The sequence below is a fragment of the Macrotis lagotis genome, chromosome 2 (assembly GCF_037893015.1).
Source record: "Macrotis lagotis isolate mMagLag1 chromosome 2, bilby.v1.9.chrom.fasta, whole genome shotgun sequence".
NCBI classification, from domain to species: Eukaryota; Metazoa; Chordata; class Mammalia; order Peramelemorphia; family Peramelidae; genus Macrotis; species Macrotis lagotis.
The window spans coordinates 214,363,520-214,381,909 of NC_133659.1; the positions used below are offsets into that span (position 1 = coordinate 214,363,520).

General features: G+C 35.9%; 1 protein-coding gene across 1 annotated transcript in view; it reads left to right on the forward strand.

Annotated features, from left to right (window-relative positions):
- Positions 1–18,390, forward strand: part of LOC141512089 (cilia- and flagella-associated protein 337-like) — a 130,591-nt gene that overhangs the window by 90,843 nt on the left and 21,358 nt on the right. Inside the window, 3 exon segments of the mRNA XM_074220973.1 lie at positions 2,398–2,543; positions 4,890–5,176; positions 13,845–14,032. Coding sequence (XP_074077074.1) covers positions 2,398–2,543; positions 4,890–5,176; positions 13,845–14,032 — 621 coding nt within the window.

Genomic DNA, 18,390 nt, shown 5'->3' on the forward strand with positions numbered 1-18,390 from the left:
AGAATTTGACATCACCATATCTTTCTGTCTTTCTTTCATATTTTCCCCATTTTAGTACCTTACAAACAACCAAACTTGACCACTCTGTTCTCTGAAGATTCTATTCCTCATGTTTTTATGCCTTTGTTCCATCTTTGCCCAAAGACTTCCTACTCATCCTTTAAATCTCAATTTAAATAGCATCTGTACCTGGGTTAATAATGACCTTTTCCATAGGCTCTTATGTAGCATTTTGTTTTATAACTTTCTGATGTATGTATCATAGAATGGATTGTTATATCTATCTGTATTTGTATCAGATTCTGCCCCCACCCTGATAGTAGGTATTAGGCTTAATGAAAGCAAAGATTAGCTTTAGCTAAATTTTGATTCTCTCCCAGCACATAGTACATGCTTAATTTGTAGTAGGTAGTTAATAAATATTTGTAGATGATTACTGAGTGAACAGTTCAAATCTTTTTATGGAGGAACAGAAAAACATTGTAGATGCTGATTATCTGGATATCTTTGTATGAGTGGATTTATTTCCCCATGAAGTGTATGTCCCTGGGAAAAGTCTAATGCATTCAGCTATAACAGTAAGCTGATTCAGATTTTGTGCATAGGATATGCCAAAGCACCAGCCAATTAGGGAAGACATAGTGTTACAAAATCAGTAAAATCATCTCTGACAATATCTTCTGAGCTCTTTCTAATTGTCTTTGAAAGAATTCTAATTCCTTTGATGGACGGGGAAAGTCCTTTGGGAGGGGCCTAAAATATTTAAAACCATTGTTTTAAGTCAATGCCAGGCAAAAGGGATTACATGAGGAGTTTGAGGGCAGTTTTTCAGACTATCTCTCTCCAAGTAACCTGGAAGTTCTAATGGATATGTTTTATAACTCAATGACTATAAGATCAGAAAAGGAAGCAAGTTCAGCCCCAAGATAAATGAGGAGCACAGATGAATAGGTCAGAAAATTCTGAGCCCATGCTATAAACAGAAATGACATATTTTCAGGTCCCTTTCATCTGACAGTTCTAACCCCACCTTAACTGGAAGTCAGAGCAATGTACTTTATATTCCATGGGAGCATATGACTATAAACTCACAGATGAAAAAGACCTTAGAGGTGAATGAGACTAACCATTTCATCTTATAGATGAGGAACTGAGGCACAGAAAAGGTAAGTGTCCACAACTGTACAAGTTCTAGTTCAGGTTTGAAAAAGAGAGTTTAAACCTCCCTCTCCCTGTAACCTTCTCCTCTATTGAAGAAGCACCTCAGAGTCGACCTCAGAATGAGTCAGATCTCTAAGAGAGTAAAAAGACAGAAGGATCCTGAGAAGTTTTCTAAAGAGAAGGGAAATTTGTCAACTACGGAACAGGAGTTCCAGAGGGTACATGCAGAAAGGACCATACAGGACCAGGGTAGAACATGGCCAGGGTAGTGTTGAGGTGAATAGGGATGTGACTACCAGAAGTGAAGAAATAGTAATTTATTTTTAGGCAGTCAGGAGTTGATATCACTGGGAGAGAAAGAGAGTAGTGTTTGCTAAACATTGAGCTAGGATCAGAGTGCACGAATTATCTTTCTTGAACACGGTGATCTTGTAAAGTGATGAGAAGCTTGGAATCAGCTATACCCCTCAGTAATGGTTGAGATGTAAAGGGAGGCAACTGCTTTGTGAGGTTACCTATTCAGTGACTTCAAATATAGGATCCTGGGGTCTCTTCCTCCAAATAGAAGATGCTCTAATGAGAGCAAGGAAGTGAAGGAGAAAGAAATTCTCATGCATTGGGCTATTCTATAATCTGTTAAAATTTTGAGAAAAGAATAAATTAAAAGGTTGAATAATGATTAATGTATGTCACGAAATTGGGACTTCTATGAATACATCCTTAACAACACATTCTGAGTTTTTCTTTCTTTTAATTAGGCATGCCTATGTCAAGTTTCTGAAGTCTAAAAAATTAGTGTTTACTGTAAGACCCTGAGAGGGAGGATGGGTGATAGGACAGGAAATCTTGTTGAAAACACAAGAGAAATTCAAGAAACAAAAAGGAAAAGAATATAGTGATACCAAGAAAAGGTTGCTGGCCATTATTCAGTCACAGTCATTAAGTAAGATAAAAATAGTCAATCTGAGTGTTGAAATAGTAACTGAGGAATTAAAATTATAAAAGTCTTCCCATCCTGGAGACAAATCACTACCATTTCAGTAACCTTAGTCAGTCAAATGGTGAACTTTGAATGATTCAGGGGAAGAAACAAGGCATCTGGCAATGTACCTTTCCCAGGTAAGATCTTTTTAATATTATCTAAGGACTGTGTATATAGCATTATAAAAATTGGTCTATCTAGAATATAATGTGGTTTTTCTGAATAAAATGACATGTCTTTTCCACTACACACAGGCAAATTTTATGCTCCCTTAAAAGAGGATATTTCTGTAACTGGGCTATCATCCAGCAAGGATAATCACTTCCTGGTCACTGGAGATACTAGTGGCTTTATCCAGGTGTGGGATATTTCAGACTATGCCACAACCCTTTCTTTTGTGGTAAGTTTTTCATGAATTGATAATACAAAAAAAAATTAGAATACAACTTCCATTATTTCATTTTCTTTCCATTTGTTATGTGTACTGGGACTTCTATCTGAGGAGAAGGCAGGAAATCTCACCACCACCCACCCCCTTGGCAAACATTTTAATTGCCTTTACATAGCAACAAGCACATTTGCTGGCCTACATAATTCTAAGACTGGGTCTTAAGTTTCTAGCTGACTCTTCTTCATTTCTTTTTTTCTGAACATAGGCAACTGAACAGAAATTTAAAAAACAAAAACTTTTCTGAACTTCACAAGCACCAAAATTTCAATATACAAACATATTAAAACCACAAATATCTGTTACTTTTTTGTTTTAACTAATATTATAAATTTAACATGTTAACTTTCAAACATGTTGTCTTATCTTTTCTTGGCAACCTTCTTTTTTTTAAGTACATAATAAATTTATCCTGATTGTCTATGTAGCTTTCAAAACTCCCTTTTGTTCCTTTATATGAATTTGGTGAAACTTTTATTTCTTTTCTTTTTGGAAGATGGGGTCAACACTATCATCATCTCCTCTTCTCCCCAGTATCCAAATGAAAAAAAATTAAAACACAATATTTATATCAAATAAACATTGTCAAGTAAAATAAATCTACAAATTTGTTATTTCTCACAATTTATAGCTTATTTTGTTCATCATCAACCCACTGTCAGGTGGTAGGTAGCAGCATGTCTCATCATCATCAGTTCTCTGGTATAATGTTTGATCATTAATCAGAGTTCTTTAGTCTTTCAAAGCCCCCCCCCTTCTAATGTTGTTGTGACTGTCTAAATTTGAACAATGACCCTGAGGTGGTATTTCTAGCTTTGTCAGTGATTTTATGATTTCAAGAGGTTGGGAGCTCCTTGATCTGGGTGCTGGTTGCCCAGGAAGAGGTGACCTCTGAAATAACTTCTTGGAGGGAAGTTGAGGACAAATCTAGAGGCTGATGCATGCTAGAAGATATGGACCTAGAATGAGTTACTCAGGCAAAGTCCTAGAAAGCATTTCACATTTTAAGTTTTTAAGATCAGGTTTCATGTTTTACTCCTTGGACATTTTGATAGTAGTTGTGTGTATTGTGTTTTAAATATTTGTCAATGTATGCTTATGAGGTTTTTTAAAGTTTTAAATATTTCATTTGTGGAAGAAGAAATATATATATTCTTCACTTTGTCCAATAAATAGCTTTCTAGAAAAGACTCTATTAATTCCTTCTGGGATGAGTTATTAATTTCCCTGGACATGAGTCATTAACTTTAAGAGATTTCTTAAAGTGTGAGTCACATGGGGATCAAGTACAAGCCTACTGGGGAGCAGAAGGGGAAAGAAACTATTGTTAGTTCCCCGCTCACCAGCCCCTAACATCATACCTTGGGGAAAAAAAAAACAAATAAGCCATAATGCATAATCCAGGTTCCAGATGGAATTGTATCCAGGTTCAATGTATCATTTATCAAAGAATGCACTAGAAAGAGCTGTGGCATAGGTGTCATAAGAGGGGTCCCAAGACAGACAAGTGTCTCCAGAAAGGATTCAGGTATTTAGGACTTTTGTGACACTGGAAAATTGCTCCAAAAATCCTCCTTAGAAGGACTGGCCATTGGTGGTGGTGGGGGGGGGGGTTGCAAGTCAGTGGGGTTAAGGTGACTTGCCCAAGGTCACACAGTTATGTATTAAGTGTCTGAGGCCACATTTGAACTCAGGTCCTCCTGACTCCAGGGCTGGTGCTCTATCCACCCCACCTAGCTTCCCCAGGAGTGGCCACTGTTAAATAAGCAATTTGCTCACTCTTTTCATATTGTTCTTTTCGAAGCCAACCAATAGCCCATTTCACCTGTAAGTCAAAGAGGAAATATTATTAGACAAAATATGATTCAGAAATTTATGCTTCATTTATTAGCCTTATTATAAGAGACTGAATACCACTGGTGTAATTAAGCAGGAATGAGCTGATTTTATATATGTCTTACCCATAGATCTCCTTGCAATTAGGATGTTTCAGTCCTGCCTGAAAAGCCTATCTGGGCTTTTCTTGTGGTTACTGAGGTGGTTTCCCATTTCCTTCTCCAGCTCATTTTACAGATGAGGAAACTAAGTGTCTGAGGTCAGACTTCAACTCAGATCATCCTAACTCCAAGTCCAGTGCTCTAAATCCCTGTTTAATTAAACTCACAGGTCTGGATCATTTCCATCACAAACAAAATAAAACAAAAACTTTGGGACACTATAGATATTGTGAGCTTATTTTGCTCCTATCAGTAGCTCTTGTCACCAGTTATTTGTATCTTTTCTCCATTTTCAATTTAGGGCTCACCCAGTAACCCCCTTCTGCTTCATAGCTGGAAGGCCTACAGCTGCACAGTCATGAGTGTGGAGTACTTTTCCTATGGTTCTGATTCCTTCATCATCAGTAGCTCTTCTGATGGCACCTCTGGGTTGTGGACTTCAGAGGGAATATTTGTGGGACTATTTGGGCAAGAGAAAAAATGGAACCTGAAAGTGCCAGCTACCTTTTCTGCACACAAAAATGCTTTTCAGACAACAATGCCAGTCTTGGATTCCAAATTAGAAGATTCAGCTACTGGAAAAGACAGGTTAGGGAACTTCTGGGGTTGTTGTTGTTGTTGCTGTTCTTGGGGAAATGGAAAGAAACAGTCTATGTTGTCTTAGGGTCCTACAGAACCTTATAACTGCATAATGAATGATGAGTTTCCACATATAAAGAGAAGCATTCCCACATTACACTTGTGAAAAGGATGCTCATACATATTGGTTCCATACAAAATAATGATATATGACTTCAATGGTTTCTCCTACTAGTCTAGGGAATGATGTCTCATTTTTGTAATGTTTCTCTCCTGCAGGACCTACAGAAAAGTCTCTTTCACCATTCTAATTCAGCTCACCTTATGCTAAGAAAAACACCCTTCTTTAAAAGAGTGAAACTTTCCAAATTTTGACCTAAGCCAAATCATTAATCCAGTCAGGATTTTGGTAGGCAGTTGCCAATTATTTTAATATCAAAAATTGGAATATCAGAATTGAAAAGGTGCATAAGCACCAGCCACTTTTTTTGACAATTTTTGAGTTACACTGCTTGCTCTCTTTCTATTTCTTCTTCCCCATGCTAGGAAAGAAGGGAACTATAAATTTTATAGCAATGGCAAGAGGAGCTATGGGTCCTATCTACTATGCCTTGGTCTCATCCAAAACTTCCATAAGTTCAAAGGAAGAGGGACTAATTCCTCAGCTACTTACAATGAAGCAATAGCCCCCAAGAATCTCAGTACACAGGCTACAGAGCTAAGAAAAAGATATCCCTTTCCCAAGTTCAAATGACTTCTGCTCTTCCTCACATCTCTTCAGCATGCCCTTCTCAAGAACCAAATTCAAGATATGATAATCCTGGTGATGTCTGAGTAAAACGTCTTCTCCATTACACTAGAAAGTTCTCTCCTGTTAGTCCCTGCATTTTAGAGTCACACAAAAGAAGAGTTGTTGCTCACAAGCAAGCAATACCTAGAGTTAATTCATGTTTCAAAAACTGAGGACTCTTGAGAAATTTTCGTGTTGGGCCAATGTTCTCCTAACTGACAACTGCTTTCCTAGAATACTTTCTGAAAAACCCCAATCACTCTCTGCTCTCCAGTCATCTTCTTTACAATCTGTTTGCTAAGTGAAGGGACCAACCTTCCAAGTTCTAGAATTATAACTGTCCACTCACTATTAATCCTGGATTGGGTATACTTACCTCTATTCTCTTCTAGTCTCCTACTCATTACTCCTATAACTTTCCCAATCAAGTTTCCTTGCTGACCATCATTTCCCTATATAATGTTGTATCCCCCAACTGTTACAACTGAAACTCCTAAAGATCAAAGATTACCTTTCATTTTGTTTCTATTTGTGACCCTAACACTTAGCACAGTGCCTTGTCCAAGTGAGTGTTAAATAAATCCTTACTGGTTGGCCTAAAAAAATTACACTAAGAAAAGTAGTAGTAAATCAAGTTAGGTCAGGTAAGATTTTCCTGAACAATTTTTGTCTGATGATGTATGGGGGTTGGGGGTGGGGAAGTAACTTTTTCTGTGGATCCCTAGCAAAAATAGGTTTTCAGAATCCACTGGAGCCAAACTCCACAATTCTATTAGGCCTACAACAATGATCTTAAATTATTAATAATCAGGGACTCAGTGACAGAATACAATGGATAGAGAAAAAGAATAAAGAGAAATCCTAGTAGAAGTTGTTATAAGCAAAAGCTAGGGAGTGAGAAATACCTGAAGGTGTTCAGATTATGTCCTTTACTTAAGTGTGAATTATCTCATTAGAAGCACAATTACTTGTGACTTATCAAATAACTCATTGTTCTTCACTTTCTTGATTTGGGACAAACTCAAGATAATCTTTCCTAGACAGAGGGCCAATCAGACATATTGATTAGACATATCAAAAAATGCTTACTAGCTCACAAAGTGCATTTTTACCTCACCTTACCCATTCTTTCCAAGAATCATAAAGATATGGAGATGTTCTTAATGGAGGACATTTTAAGCAAACATTTTTTGATTGCCCATAGAGTTGTCTGAGCAGTCAGATGATATATGGGTCTGACAGATTTCTTGCCCCCCACATTAGGCCCCTTTGGGATTTATTTCAAGTCTTGGATAGTTAGAACTATGTTATTTTGAAGAATTGCATGGAGAAATTCCATCTGAGAATTTGCAAATCTATAATACCTCTGATACTTCCTGATAGAAGTTCCATGACTTTGAATGATATGCACCACTCTAAAGGGCAAGTTTGTAAGTTTTCAGATCATATCCTTCTCCAAATGACACCATAAATTTATTTGTCGGTCTGTTTATTTTGTCTGCATCTGTCATGTCAGTACTGTAGGAATCTCCTAGTGATAAAATTTCTCCAATCAATGAAGATAAGTAACTGCTCTGTAGTTAAAGAGCTAATAAGACATTAAAAATTTGCCCAAGTTGACATGACTTTATGGGTCAGGATTCATATCTTTTTACCCATGAAGTCAGATCTCTATCTGCTACATCATACCAGTGTTCCAAAGATATAAGTATAGAAATTAGCAATATTTTGCTATTTATATTCTTTGTTTTCAAGTTAGAGCACTAGTAACAGTAAGTAAGGTTTTTAAGTGGTTCATTTGCTTGAGACTTCCTAAAAAATTATATTTGCTAGAATACTAAACAAAATAGAAGCTATACTACAATGTATTCGATCAAAAAAAGAGGGGAAATGTTAAGTGGCAACCTATTGAAGTAAATCAAGCCTACTGGATCTCAACTAATGATAGAATCATAGAATAAAGGATCATAGATTTGAGTGCAAGCCATACTTTTAGAAATGAAAATTCAGTGTTGGAAGAAACCTTAGACATTGAATCCAATCTGTACCCAGATAAAAATCAAGATGGATACCCAGTCCCCTGCATTGAGCTCTCCAATGAAGGGAATCCAACTATGTCCCAAGTTAGACCATTCCATTTTCTAGACAGATCCATATGTTATGAAGTACCCCTTCTTGCTTTCATATATTATTTAACATTCCTTTGGATACATCTTGGCAACTTATATACACAGATTGAGCTCCTCAGGGAACAACTACCCCAAGTTGAAGTAATTTTATGGGTTCTTGTCCTAAAATTATTTAGCTCACAAGCTCCCAAACTGTTAGGTGGCACAATTAGCTCAAAGTAAAAAGACGTTTTCTTTAAATGTCAAGAAAAGATTAACAATAAATCATCTTTTCTATAAACCTTAGTCTTGGGGCAGGGAGGTAGCACAGTGAGTAGAGCACTGTCCCTGGAGTCAGGAGGACCTGAGTTCAAATATGATCTCAGGTACTTGATACTTACCAGCTATATACCTTGGGCAAGTCACTTAACTCCATTGCCCATAAATATACATGCATCAGTGGGAATAATAAATGCTCCTAATGGACACAAATAGAGAATATAGTTAAGAAAGACATTGATAGAAGCAACTAGTCTGTACTACAACCCATATCTTTGCATGATTCTCATTCCCCTGGTATTGCTTCTCTTGGGGTATAGCATCTCATCTTGGGGGGTACTTTACAGAGTCCCTTTACCTGATACTAGACTGGATGTGGTTTCTACTATCTCCCGCTTCAGGTTCACCAAGAATTCAAAACCCATACCCTAGGACCAGCATGAGTCTTGGTTCTGGGGCTATGCTCCAGCTCCAGATGCTAGATTCTTACCAATCCAAACTGAATCTGCACCAGAATTCTGTTCCACTGTGCTCTGCCATTTGATTCTGCTGCAAGGTGCTATTGGATGGGGAATAAGGAGGAAAATCCCCATTCAGGTCCACTCTTGCTACACTGTCCTAGAGGTACAAGGAAAAAATAATAAGTAACCTCCTTCCTCAGGACTGACCCTCACCCCAAGACTTATCTGACCCAGTTGAGTTCTCTCATCAACGTTCTTTTCAACTTTCCCTTACAGTATTTTTTGGCTCAGTTTTACAGAAATATTTAGCTTTACACAGAATTTACCAATCACTCTGGGCTTCACTCCCAACCACACTGACTATAAGAAAACCCAATCCCAGAGTACCAAGGACCATTACTGGCATAAAAACTCAAAAGCAAGAGAATTAAACTAAAAGCTACCAGATGCCATGCTTCTTTCTTCTTCTTCTTCTTCTTCTTCTTCTTCTTCTTCTTCTTCTTCTTCTTCTTCTTCTTCTTCTTCTTCTTCTTCTACTTCATTTATCAACTGAGCTTCTCAGTTCCTAGTTATTTCTGTTCTGTTTATCCGCTAGAGGCAGCCTTGCAGAGTTCTTGTCTCCCCTCCCCCCCAGAACTGTGTCTGAGTTTTCTTCTCCCATGGGTCAGTAGCCCAAGTCCTCCTTTCTCAAAATAACTGATTACAGTTGATTTTCTGGGTGTGACAAATTAACTTTTCATATGGGCATGTGTCTTATCTCTTTTTTCTAGACTAGGAGCCCCATGAAAGGATGGTACTAGATCTCATTATCTGTGTGTGTGTCTTTCTATCTCTCTGTCTCTGTCTCTGTCTCTTTTTGTATCCCTGTCTCTGCCTCTCCATCTCTGTCTCTGTATCAGTCTGTGCCTCTATCTCTCTCTCTGTCTCTTTTTTTCTCTCATTACATTCTTGCTTTTATTATCAACAGAGCGGTAATTGTAAGTCCTATTTAATCTTTTTTCCAAGTCACCAATAAGGCCTGACCAAATACTAAGCTTTAAATTTTAAAAAGCAAAAAATAAAAACAAAACAGTGATTTCTCTACCTTTGGGTCTTGTATGCTCATTGTAGATTCATCTTCAATCCCTTTTGAATTACCTTTTATCTTTTAACATTTTTCATATCTTCATACCCATCATAATTCCTCAAGATGTTTTGTTATTCAAATCATAGTGGATTCTGAACTCCTCCACTGGAAGAAACATCACTCTTAACCAGATGTATGTCTTCAGTTCTGCAGATCTATTCCCTAATGTTACTTGTCTATATGTGAGATAAATACACAATGTCATACTCAATATAACAATATAAATAACATATATAGAAACAGTCAAATAAACTTTTTAGAATGTACTCTCAATACATAGAAGTTTTCACTCTCAATAAGAGTCTTTCTTCCATTTAAAATCTGAGCTAAACATTTTTCATGACAGCGACAAACATCTTTGGTGAATATATATAAGCTGTTTTTAGACTGGTTTTGATAATAGTCACTGAATGAAATTATCTGTATTGTTACACTTACTAGAACCCGTGTATGACTTTTTTACATATCCATGGGAAACACCTTGTTGAAGAAAAGTTTTTAAGATTGACATTGTCAAAACAAATACTTTTTTCCTATCATCAACAAACAATTGGGGGCGGCTAGGTGATGTAGTGGATAAAGCACCGGCCTTGGAGTCAGGAGTACCTGGGTTCAAATCCGGTCTCAGACACTTAATAATTACCTAGCTGTGTGGCCTTGGGCAAGTCACTTAACCCCATTTGCCTTGCCAAAAAACCTAAAAAAAAAAAAACAATTAAACTCAATAGGATCTTATCTTCTCTGCCCATTTCAGTCAATGGAGTGTCAATAAAGATGAGGTTTAATGTGGAATATCAGTTTGCAAAAGTCAGTGGCTCACTATTACAATCTTCATCAAGAATAACTTAAATTTTTATATCTTATTAAGATATGAAAGAGGCTAGTCCATGTGCACCATCATGCAGCATTTGTTCCTGAGTATTTGAATTGCATTTTTCCCATATTTCCATCTTTCAGGAAGACAGAAACAGATCATTTCTGAAAGAACCATCTTGATGGTTACCCATGGAGAACTCCAACTTCAATGCTAACTTGATGACAAACCATAATTGTAGAACCTAATTTGATTGGTAAATTTGAGAAGTATGTAGATGCCTTTCATGTTGAAATCCCTCCCCCTATGTCCCATACTAATAGAAGTATTATTAAATTCAATGTATGGGATACAGCTTACCAAAAGAAAATTATTGATCTGAGAGATTACCAAAAGAAAATTATTGATCTGAGAGATGATCCTTACATTCAAGCTTAGCATGTCATTATAATGTTTAATGTAATATTACATCTTTGCAAACTTTTATACAACTAACATAGAGACCTAGTATGAGTACATGAAAATATGTCTATGATCCTGTCTGGCAAGAAAGTGGATAATAAGGTCCAAAAAGTTACAGTGAAATTCATTATCTTCCTTACCAAAAAGAATCTGTAGTAACACAAAATTTCAGGCAAATATAACTATATCTTTCAGAAACTCTTTGACCCATTAGAAAACATGTTGAGATTTATAATTTGGAGTTTTTTATTTGTTTGATTTTGGGTTTGGGTTTTTTTTGCCATGCTTAATCTTATTCTTTCAAAGTGTTGTGGATGAAGAACTGGCAGCAAGTTATAAGCAGGATTTAAAGATTCCTCAGATAACTGCACTCGTTGATTAAAGACTCAAGTTAGAATCCAACATCTGAGGTCTAGGCAGCTGTCCTGTGATGTCAATGGTATAGTGTTTGCCACTTTATTATATAGCTGAGCATAACATGTGTTTTATGTCTGGGATACTAAAAGAGATAAATGGACTTAAGAATGAATGTGGCACTTAAAAAATATAACTCATATTTTAGACATGAGAATATAACTTGTTTTGGACCACAATTACATCCTCCCTGAGTTTCAAAGTACAAGATTGTTGCAATCCCATAACAGTATTCAGCAATGACTCTTGCTTGCTATGTCATTTCTATTCCTTTTTATCTTTTTTGATTATAATAAAGTTTCACTTTATATATCTAAAAAAGGGAAAGATGGAAAAGCAGACATACATTCCTTTTTTTCAGTAATAAGATCTGTGATTTTTAAGCAAAATTTATGTATAAGAAGAAAAAGTTCAACTTTTTTTTTTAAAATATGTTCTCAAGATCATTTCTAACTGATTATGCTGAACTGGAGGAAATGAATGGAAAGAATAAACACAGTTAATTTAAAACAGATGGAAGCCTTGACAGAACTCACTGCAGATTTAACTTGGGGATTTAAAAAACATTTTTAACCAAAATTTTATTAATATTTTTATAAGGTGCCAAAAGTTACAGTTATAGAGATATTCCAAAATTTCCAATAACTAGGTACTTGATGAAAAGCTTTATCTTGACCACACCTGGTTCTTCAATTAGATTTCCTGGATTCCTGTTTTATTTTATTAAAAGTTCCTAACACTATAGACAGGCCCACAACCCACCAAATCCACTGAAGTAGAACATTTATTAAGCACTAAAAAATTTCATATTGGGTTCTAAAATATAAAGTTAGCAAATTTATTGAACCTTGGTTTTGTTAACATGCCCCAACATGTCTTGATGATTTTCAATCTAGTGTTAAAAGATATTAGAAAAATCTAGGAAATTGTTAGTTGGTTAATGAGTAGATATTTATTTAAGCTTGAGATTTTATCCCCTGAAAAACACCAATCATTTTTTTTTACCCACTAGCAGTCATGCAGCAGATGAACTTTGTAAGTTAAAGCTTGTAGAAAGAATCATTGGTTTCAGAAACTGCCAATTTCCATTCTGTCTTCATTGGTTGAACTTATAAATGAAAAATGGTGTACCTTTTTCATTTTCACATATCAAGAACACTTGAACTAGAACACTGTCAGTATAGATCCAGTATAGAGGTCTCGCTTTCTACCTACTAACATCAAAATAAGACCCTGGAAAGAACTATTTCTAAGCCCCTAACTGTTTTCAATTGATAGATACCTCCGGTATTACAGTTTTTATATTAAATTTCTTTAACTTCCAGAAAGAATTTAAAAAAAACAAGCTGATGATGTTCCTCATTTAGAGTTTCTTCAGATGGACTAACCACAAAGAACTCAAACAAAGCCATAATCTCCATTTCTATATTCTATGCTGTGGCAGGAGATCCCTAACTAATCCCAGACATAGCCAAAGTAGAATGATCTGAAGATTTTCTGCTTTTAACCAGTTCAATAAACTCATCATAAATTAACTAATCTTGTCTACCTTGAGGGTTCATGGGTATGAACAGATGCACCTGAGGATCTTTCTAATGTCTTTTAATCTTCTAAATCTGTCTCCCCCATTAAATATCTTTTATGCTGCCTACCTTGGAATTAATGAAATACTCTCAGAACTTTCCTCTTTTATTTTTAGGCTTTTGCAAGGCAAATGGGGTTAAATGGCTTGCCCAAGGCCACACAACTAGGTAATAAGTGTCTGAGGTCGGATTTGAACTCAGGTACTCCTGACTCCAGGGCTGGTGCTCTATCCATTATGCCACCTAGCCACCCCACATTCCTCTTTTCTGCTCAAAAAAATCCTCAAGTACCCTTTGGCTGATGATCCTTATTAAAATTATTCCCTATGATATTAATGAATTTTACAGTAATAATTATTTTATTATTAGGGTTGGAACCTATGATACTTGGCTCTAAACAAGATAGAGTTGTTCTTACTCTTCCTGTCATGAACCTCTCTCCTGGAAAAGCCCTAACTGGGCCTCCAGATTTTCTTTACAAAGAAGGCATCATTCTTTACAAAGAAAATCTTGCTATAATTTGTGGTTCAGACTAAATATTTTATTGTTGGAATATTTGACCTTGGCCATATCTTGGATTCATTTGAAAATAATTGACTCACTCTGAATATCATGCTTCCCTGGAACTCTTTATGTTTAGAGATCACTTTTACAAGTGGAATGAGAACAGGAAGGGAAAGGATGTGACTGAATGCTACCCATCAATTGCTGGTCAGAAGGGGAATCATATGCTGGTCACTGAAGGAAGCTCAAAGCCTGCAGGAGACTCAGAAACTCAAAGAGAAGGAATTTACCTCAACAAAACTGAAACAAGAAAAGACTTGCAGGGTAAGGTCTTTCCATGGAGAATTATCTCATTTTCTGTGAAATAAGGATATGAAAGTGTGACTATACGGGTGAAGGACGATAGACAAAACTAAAATGGAATCTTAAAATAATCAGCATAATATTAATATTTTAGATTTAATAATACTAAATGATTTACTATACACATATTTCACTTGATTATTAAGGCAGATTTTTTTCTTTATTTTACAATGAATAAACTGATTCAGAGAGGTTCAAGTAGTTATCCCAAAGTCACTAGGGAATGGCAAAGCTGGGATTCAAAGCCAGATCCTCTGACTCTTGACTTCAAATCATTTGACTCCATCTTATCACATCAAGTCTTCTACCGGATTCTATCCACCAAGTATATCTTCTACCTAAGCTAAATATGAGAGTATGAACAAGTAGTACAAATGAGAAAATATATACTTCAGAATAAGGACTGACCACCTATGTGGCAGGGGTGTTACTAATGATAACTGAAATCATTGTTGGTGTATGGCATAATGAAATTAGAACTAGAATGCCTGGATTTGGTTTCCAGATCTACTGCAGATTTACTTTATAACTTTGGGTAAGTGACATCCTCATTCATAATATGAATATTGTAAAGATTACATTAATTGCCAAAAATAATCATTGAAACAAAATACCATGTAAATTCTAAAATGTTATACATATATTAGATTATTATATTGTTGTTATTGACATCTTTATTGAAAGTTCAAAGTCAATTTCCATCTCTTACTATTTCCCTTCTTTTTTGTCTTTTATGTCTCCTACCCTTTTGTAAGTTCTTATTCATTTTCTTTGTCCTCTCTTTGTTCCTTTCCTCATCTATTCCCAGGACCACCCATTGGTACCCACAGATATTTCTAAGAGAATATTCTGGAGTGGATTTATAAATGTAGTCATTCAACAATCATTTATTAATTGCTTACTATGTACCGAGCTTTGGAGATACAAAGAAAGGTTAAAAACTACCCTTACTTTCAAAGAGTTTACATTCTAATGGGGAAGACAATATATTAATAACTAAATACACATAAAATTTATATTGGAAGAAAATCTCAGAAGGAAAGGCCCTGGTAAATAAGGAAAAATTGAAAAGGGACTCATAAGAAGTTGGGCCTTGAGTTGAGTTTTTAAGGAAGGCAAGGAAATAACGTTGATAAAAGAGCATGTGTTGGATATTGGGATCAGTCAGTGCAAAGAGCCAGGACAGTCATGTGCAATGGATAATAAGTAAGGTTGGCTCACTGGATCATAGTAGGGGGGGAAGGGTAGGTTAAGATTTAAAATTAGTTTTCCTAGTTTATACTGAGGTGTGGCCTCTGGGCAAACTACAGCATCTTGGAGTCACAGATAGACACCAAAAATGGATAAGCATTCCTAAAAAGGCTGGGCAAGCCCCCACATCAAAGGTGTTAGTCCTCATAGCAGGCTCAAATTCATTGGTAAGAATGATGTATATCCCAAGCATGTGCAGACCTCCCCTGGTGGAATGAGCAGAGGCCTTGTTCCCAAGGCCATGAAGGTAGCTGAAGTAGGCATTGTAGAACACCTTGAACTTGTTCTGACATCAAAGACACCAAAGTCATTCAGTGCCATCACCAATAATCCTCACTTTTGTCTTGCCACTGGACTTGGATGACTTATGGAAGAGAGAATGAGGCTGAAGACTTTATGCAACTTTGCGTGTATTAAATCATGTGTGAGTCAAGACAACACTTCTTCAAAACAACAATAGGGTGTAAGAAAATTGAAAAAGTAGGATCTTCTACAGTATGTTCAGACTAAGAGATTTTCTTAGGACACTGAATAATCACAAAGTCATAGATTTAGTACTAACAGGGAACTTAGAAACCAAATAGTCCAACCTCATCATTTTTCAGTTGAAGAAATTGAGGTACAAAGAATTATTTACCAAATTCACACAACTAGTCAAAGAACCAGGAATTCAAGTTCTCTGTCTCCAAATTCAGTGTTCTTTCCACTGCCTTCCTCCAAACTATATAAAAGTAGGAAGCTAATTTACATTTAAACTTCTTTTTCTTATTTCAATTAAGGAAATCAAAATAGTTTCCATTTGGTAGTTGAAAAATTTTATCCATTTTCCCCATTTTGCAGAGCATCAAAATATCCTTGAAGGCATCAAATTGAACTGTTAAGCCTTGGTAATGAATTTGAAGTAGTAATCCATTTGTTCAAGAAAGATCCTGAGCATTAATAAACATAAAAATATCACTTCAGCACATTTCAAAATAAGGGAAGAATTCAAAGAAAAAGGGAAGGAGAACAGTAAATCCAATAAAGAGACATCAGGTCACCTCTGAAAGCTTCTTTAAGATGAATAATGGTGTCATAGTTTTTAGTTATACAAATGCCACTACTACTATTCTGAAAAACATAGTTCTTAAGAAGTTAAAAATTTCTTGTTCTTAGTCACATGTAATCCCATGAAACCAAACAGATGAAATCTGAAAAGATATGAAAGAAATCTACAGACCATGGACAAATTTAGTTTGTAAAACATAATTTCACCCTGCCACACTGAAACATACAAAGGGGAAAGAGAGAAAGAAAAAGAAAGAGAGCAAATAAGAAAGAGGCGAGATTGGGGGAAATCATCATTTTTGCCTTGGAATTTAAAAGGACTGTGGACAAACTCTTAATAATAATGACAATAATAATAATAACAATAATAATAATATTGGTGTTGAGTAATTTCAGTCATGGCTAATTCTTCATGACTCTATTTGGAGTTTTCTTGACAAAGATAATGGAGTAGTTTTGCCATTTTCTTATCCAACTCATTGTATAATGAGGAAACTGAGGCAAATAGGGTTAAGTGACTTGTCCAGAGTCTCACAAGAATATTTAAGGTCTTCAGATGACTCAGGTCTTCACAATTCCAGACTCAGTCTTCTTCTATCCATGTTCTACCACCTACCTTTGAGACGTAGGAAAGCGCCCAAAGATTCTAGTCAGAGGCTACCCTGAAAAAACATAGAAGCTACTTAAGTCAAATTATTAAATAAGATGGTCTGGGTCCTTGTCCCAGTTCTGCCATTGACTAACCAACTTGCTTCTTCTTAGGTCTCAGTTCCCTTTCTATAAGGGAAATATATTGGATTTGATCATCTTTAAATTTCCTTCAAGCTTTAACTTTATATGGCTTGGATTTTATGAGGCTGCCACCCAGTTTTCCTATAAATACACATCCTCACTCTTTCTCTAGAGCTGGTAAAATATTAGTATCTTAGATTGTAGAGTTAGAAGGTTACCTTAGAGAACATCTAACCCAATTGCATTCATTTTACAGATAAGGAAACTGAAGCTTAGAAAGTTTGACTTGCTCAAGGACCCAAAGGTCATAAATGTCAGAAGTAGAGTTTGAATTAGAATGCTCTGAGTTCAGAGATAAGGCAGATATACCTAAAAACTTTCTGGACCTCTGAAGTGAAAGTCAGTGAGTCCTTCAAGTAGCGATCAGAGCATCTTGTCTGATGTTAGTCTTAGTTATGTCCTTATTCTCTATTTTGGAAATCACTAGCAATTTCTTCCATTTGTGGCCACTAGCCCAAGCTTTCAACCAGTCTTTCCAAATCTTCTCCTCACTCCTACTCAAAAGTCAGAGAAAAAAAGTTTGTAAAGGGAAATTATTTGAACTCTATTAATCCAATTCCATAAACATGTATTAAGTGCTTACTTTAAGTTAAGGAAAGTACTAAATTAGTCACAGAGCTACAAAAATGAGAAATAGCATAGTTTCTGCCCTTAAGGGACTTAGTCTTCTTTCCAGTCTTCTGACCTTTACCCCAACACCAACCTGCACCCAATCAAATCAGAGGACCTAATAATATCTTGTATTAGTGATGATTTAATCTTTCAAAAGGAACCAAGGATCCAAGAAGAAATTTTATTCCAGATCTGATTCTCACTGAGAATAACTGGTTGCAAGAGTGAGGTAGAAATGATGGGAACTCTAGGAGGAAATGACCATCCATCCCTAGAATTTGAGCTAAAGAATACAAAATCCAGCAAGAGATCAACATCCATCTAAACTTGGGAAGAGCACATTTCAAAATATTGAGAGGAAAAGTAGGTAAGATTTCATGGGAATAAAATTCTATAGAGGGTGTTAGCCCAGGAGAGATGGGAAAAGCTGAAGAATGAAATTCTCAAAATGCAAAGGGAAATAATTCTATCTGGGAAGGAAATACAGGATTTGTGTAAAGAGACTGATATGACTACATGGAAAACTCACTGAGAAATTTAGATTTTTTTTTAAGAAGATATGTTTGGAAAATAGAAACAAGACCAAGTAACAAAATTAATATGAGTAGAGCTTGGTT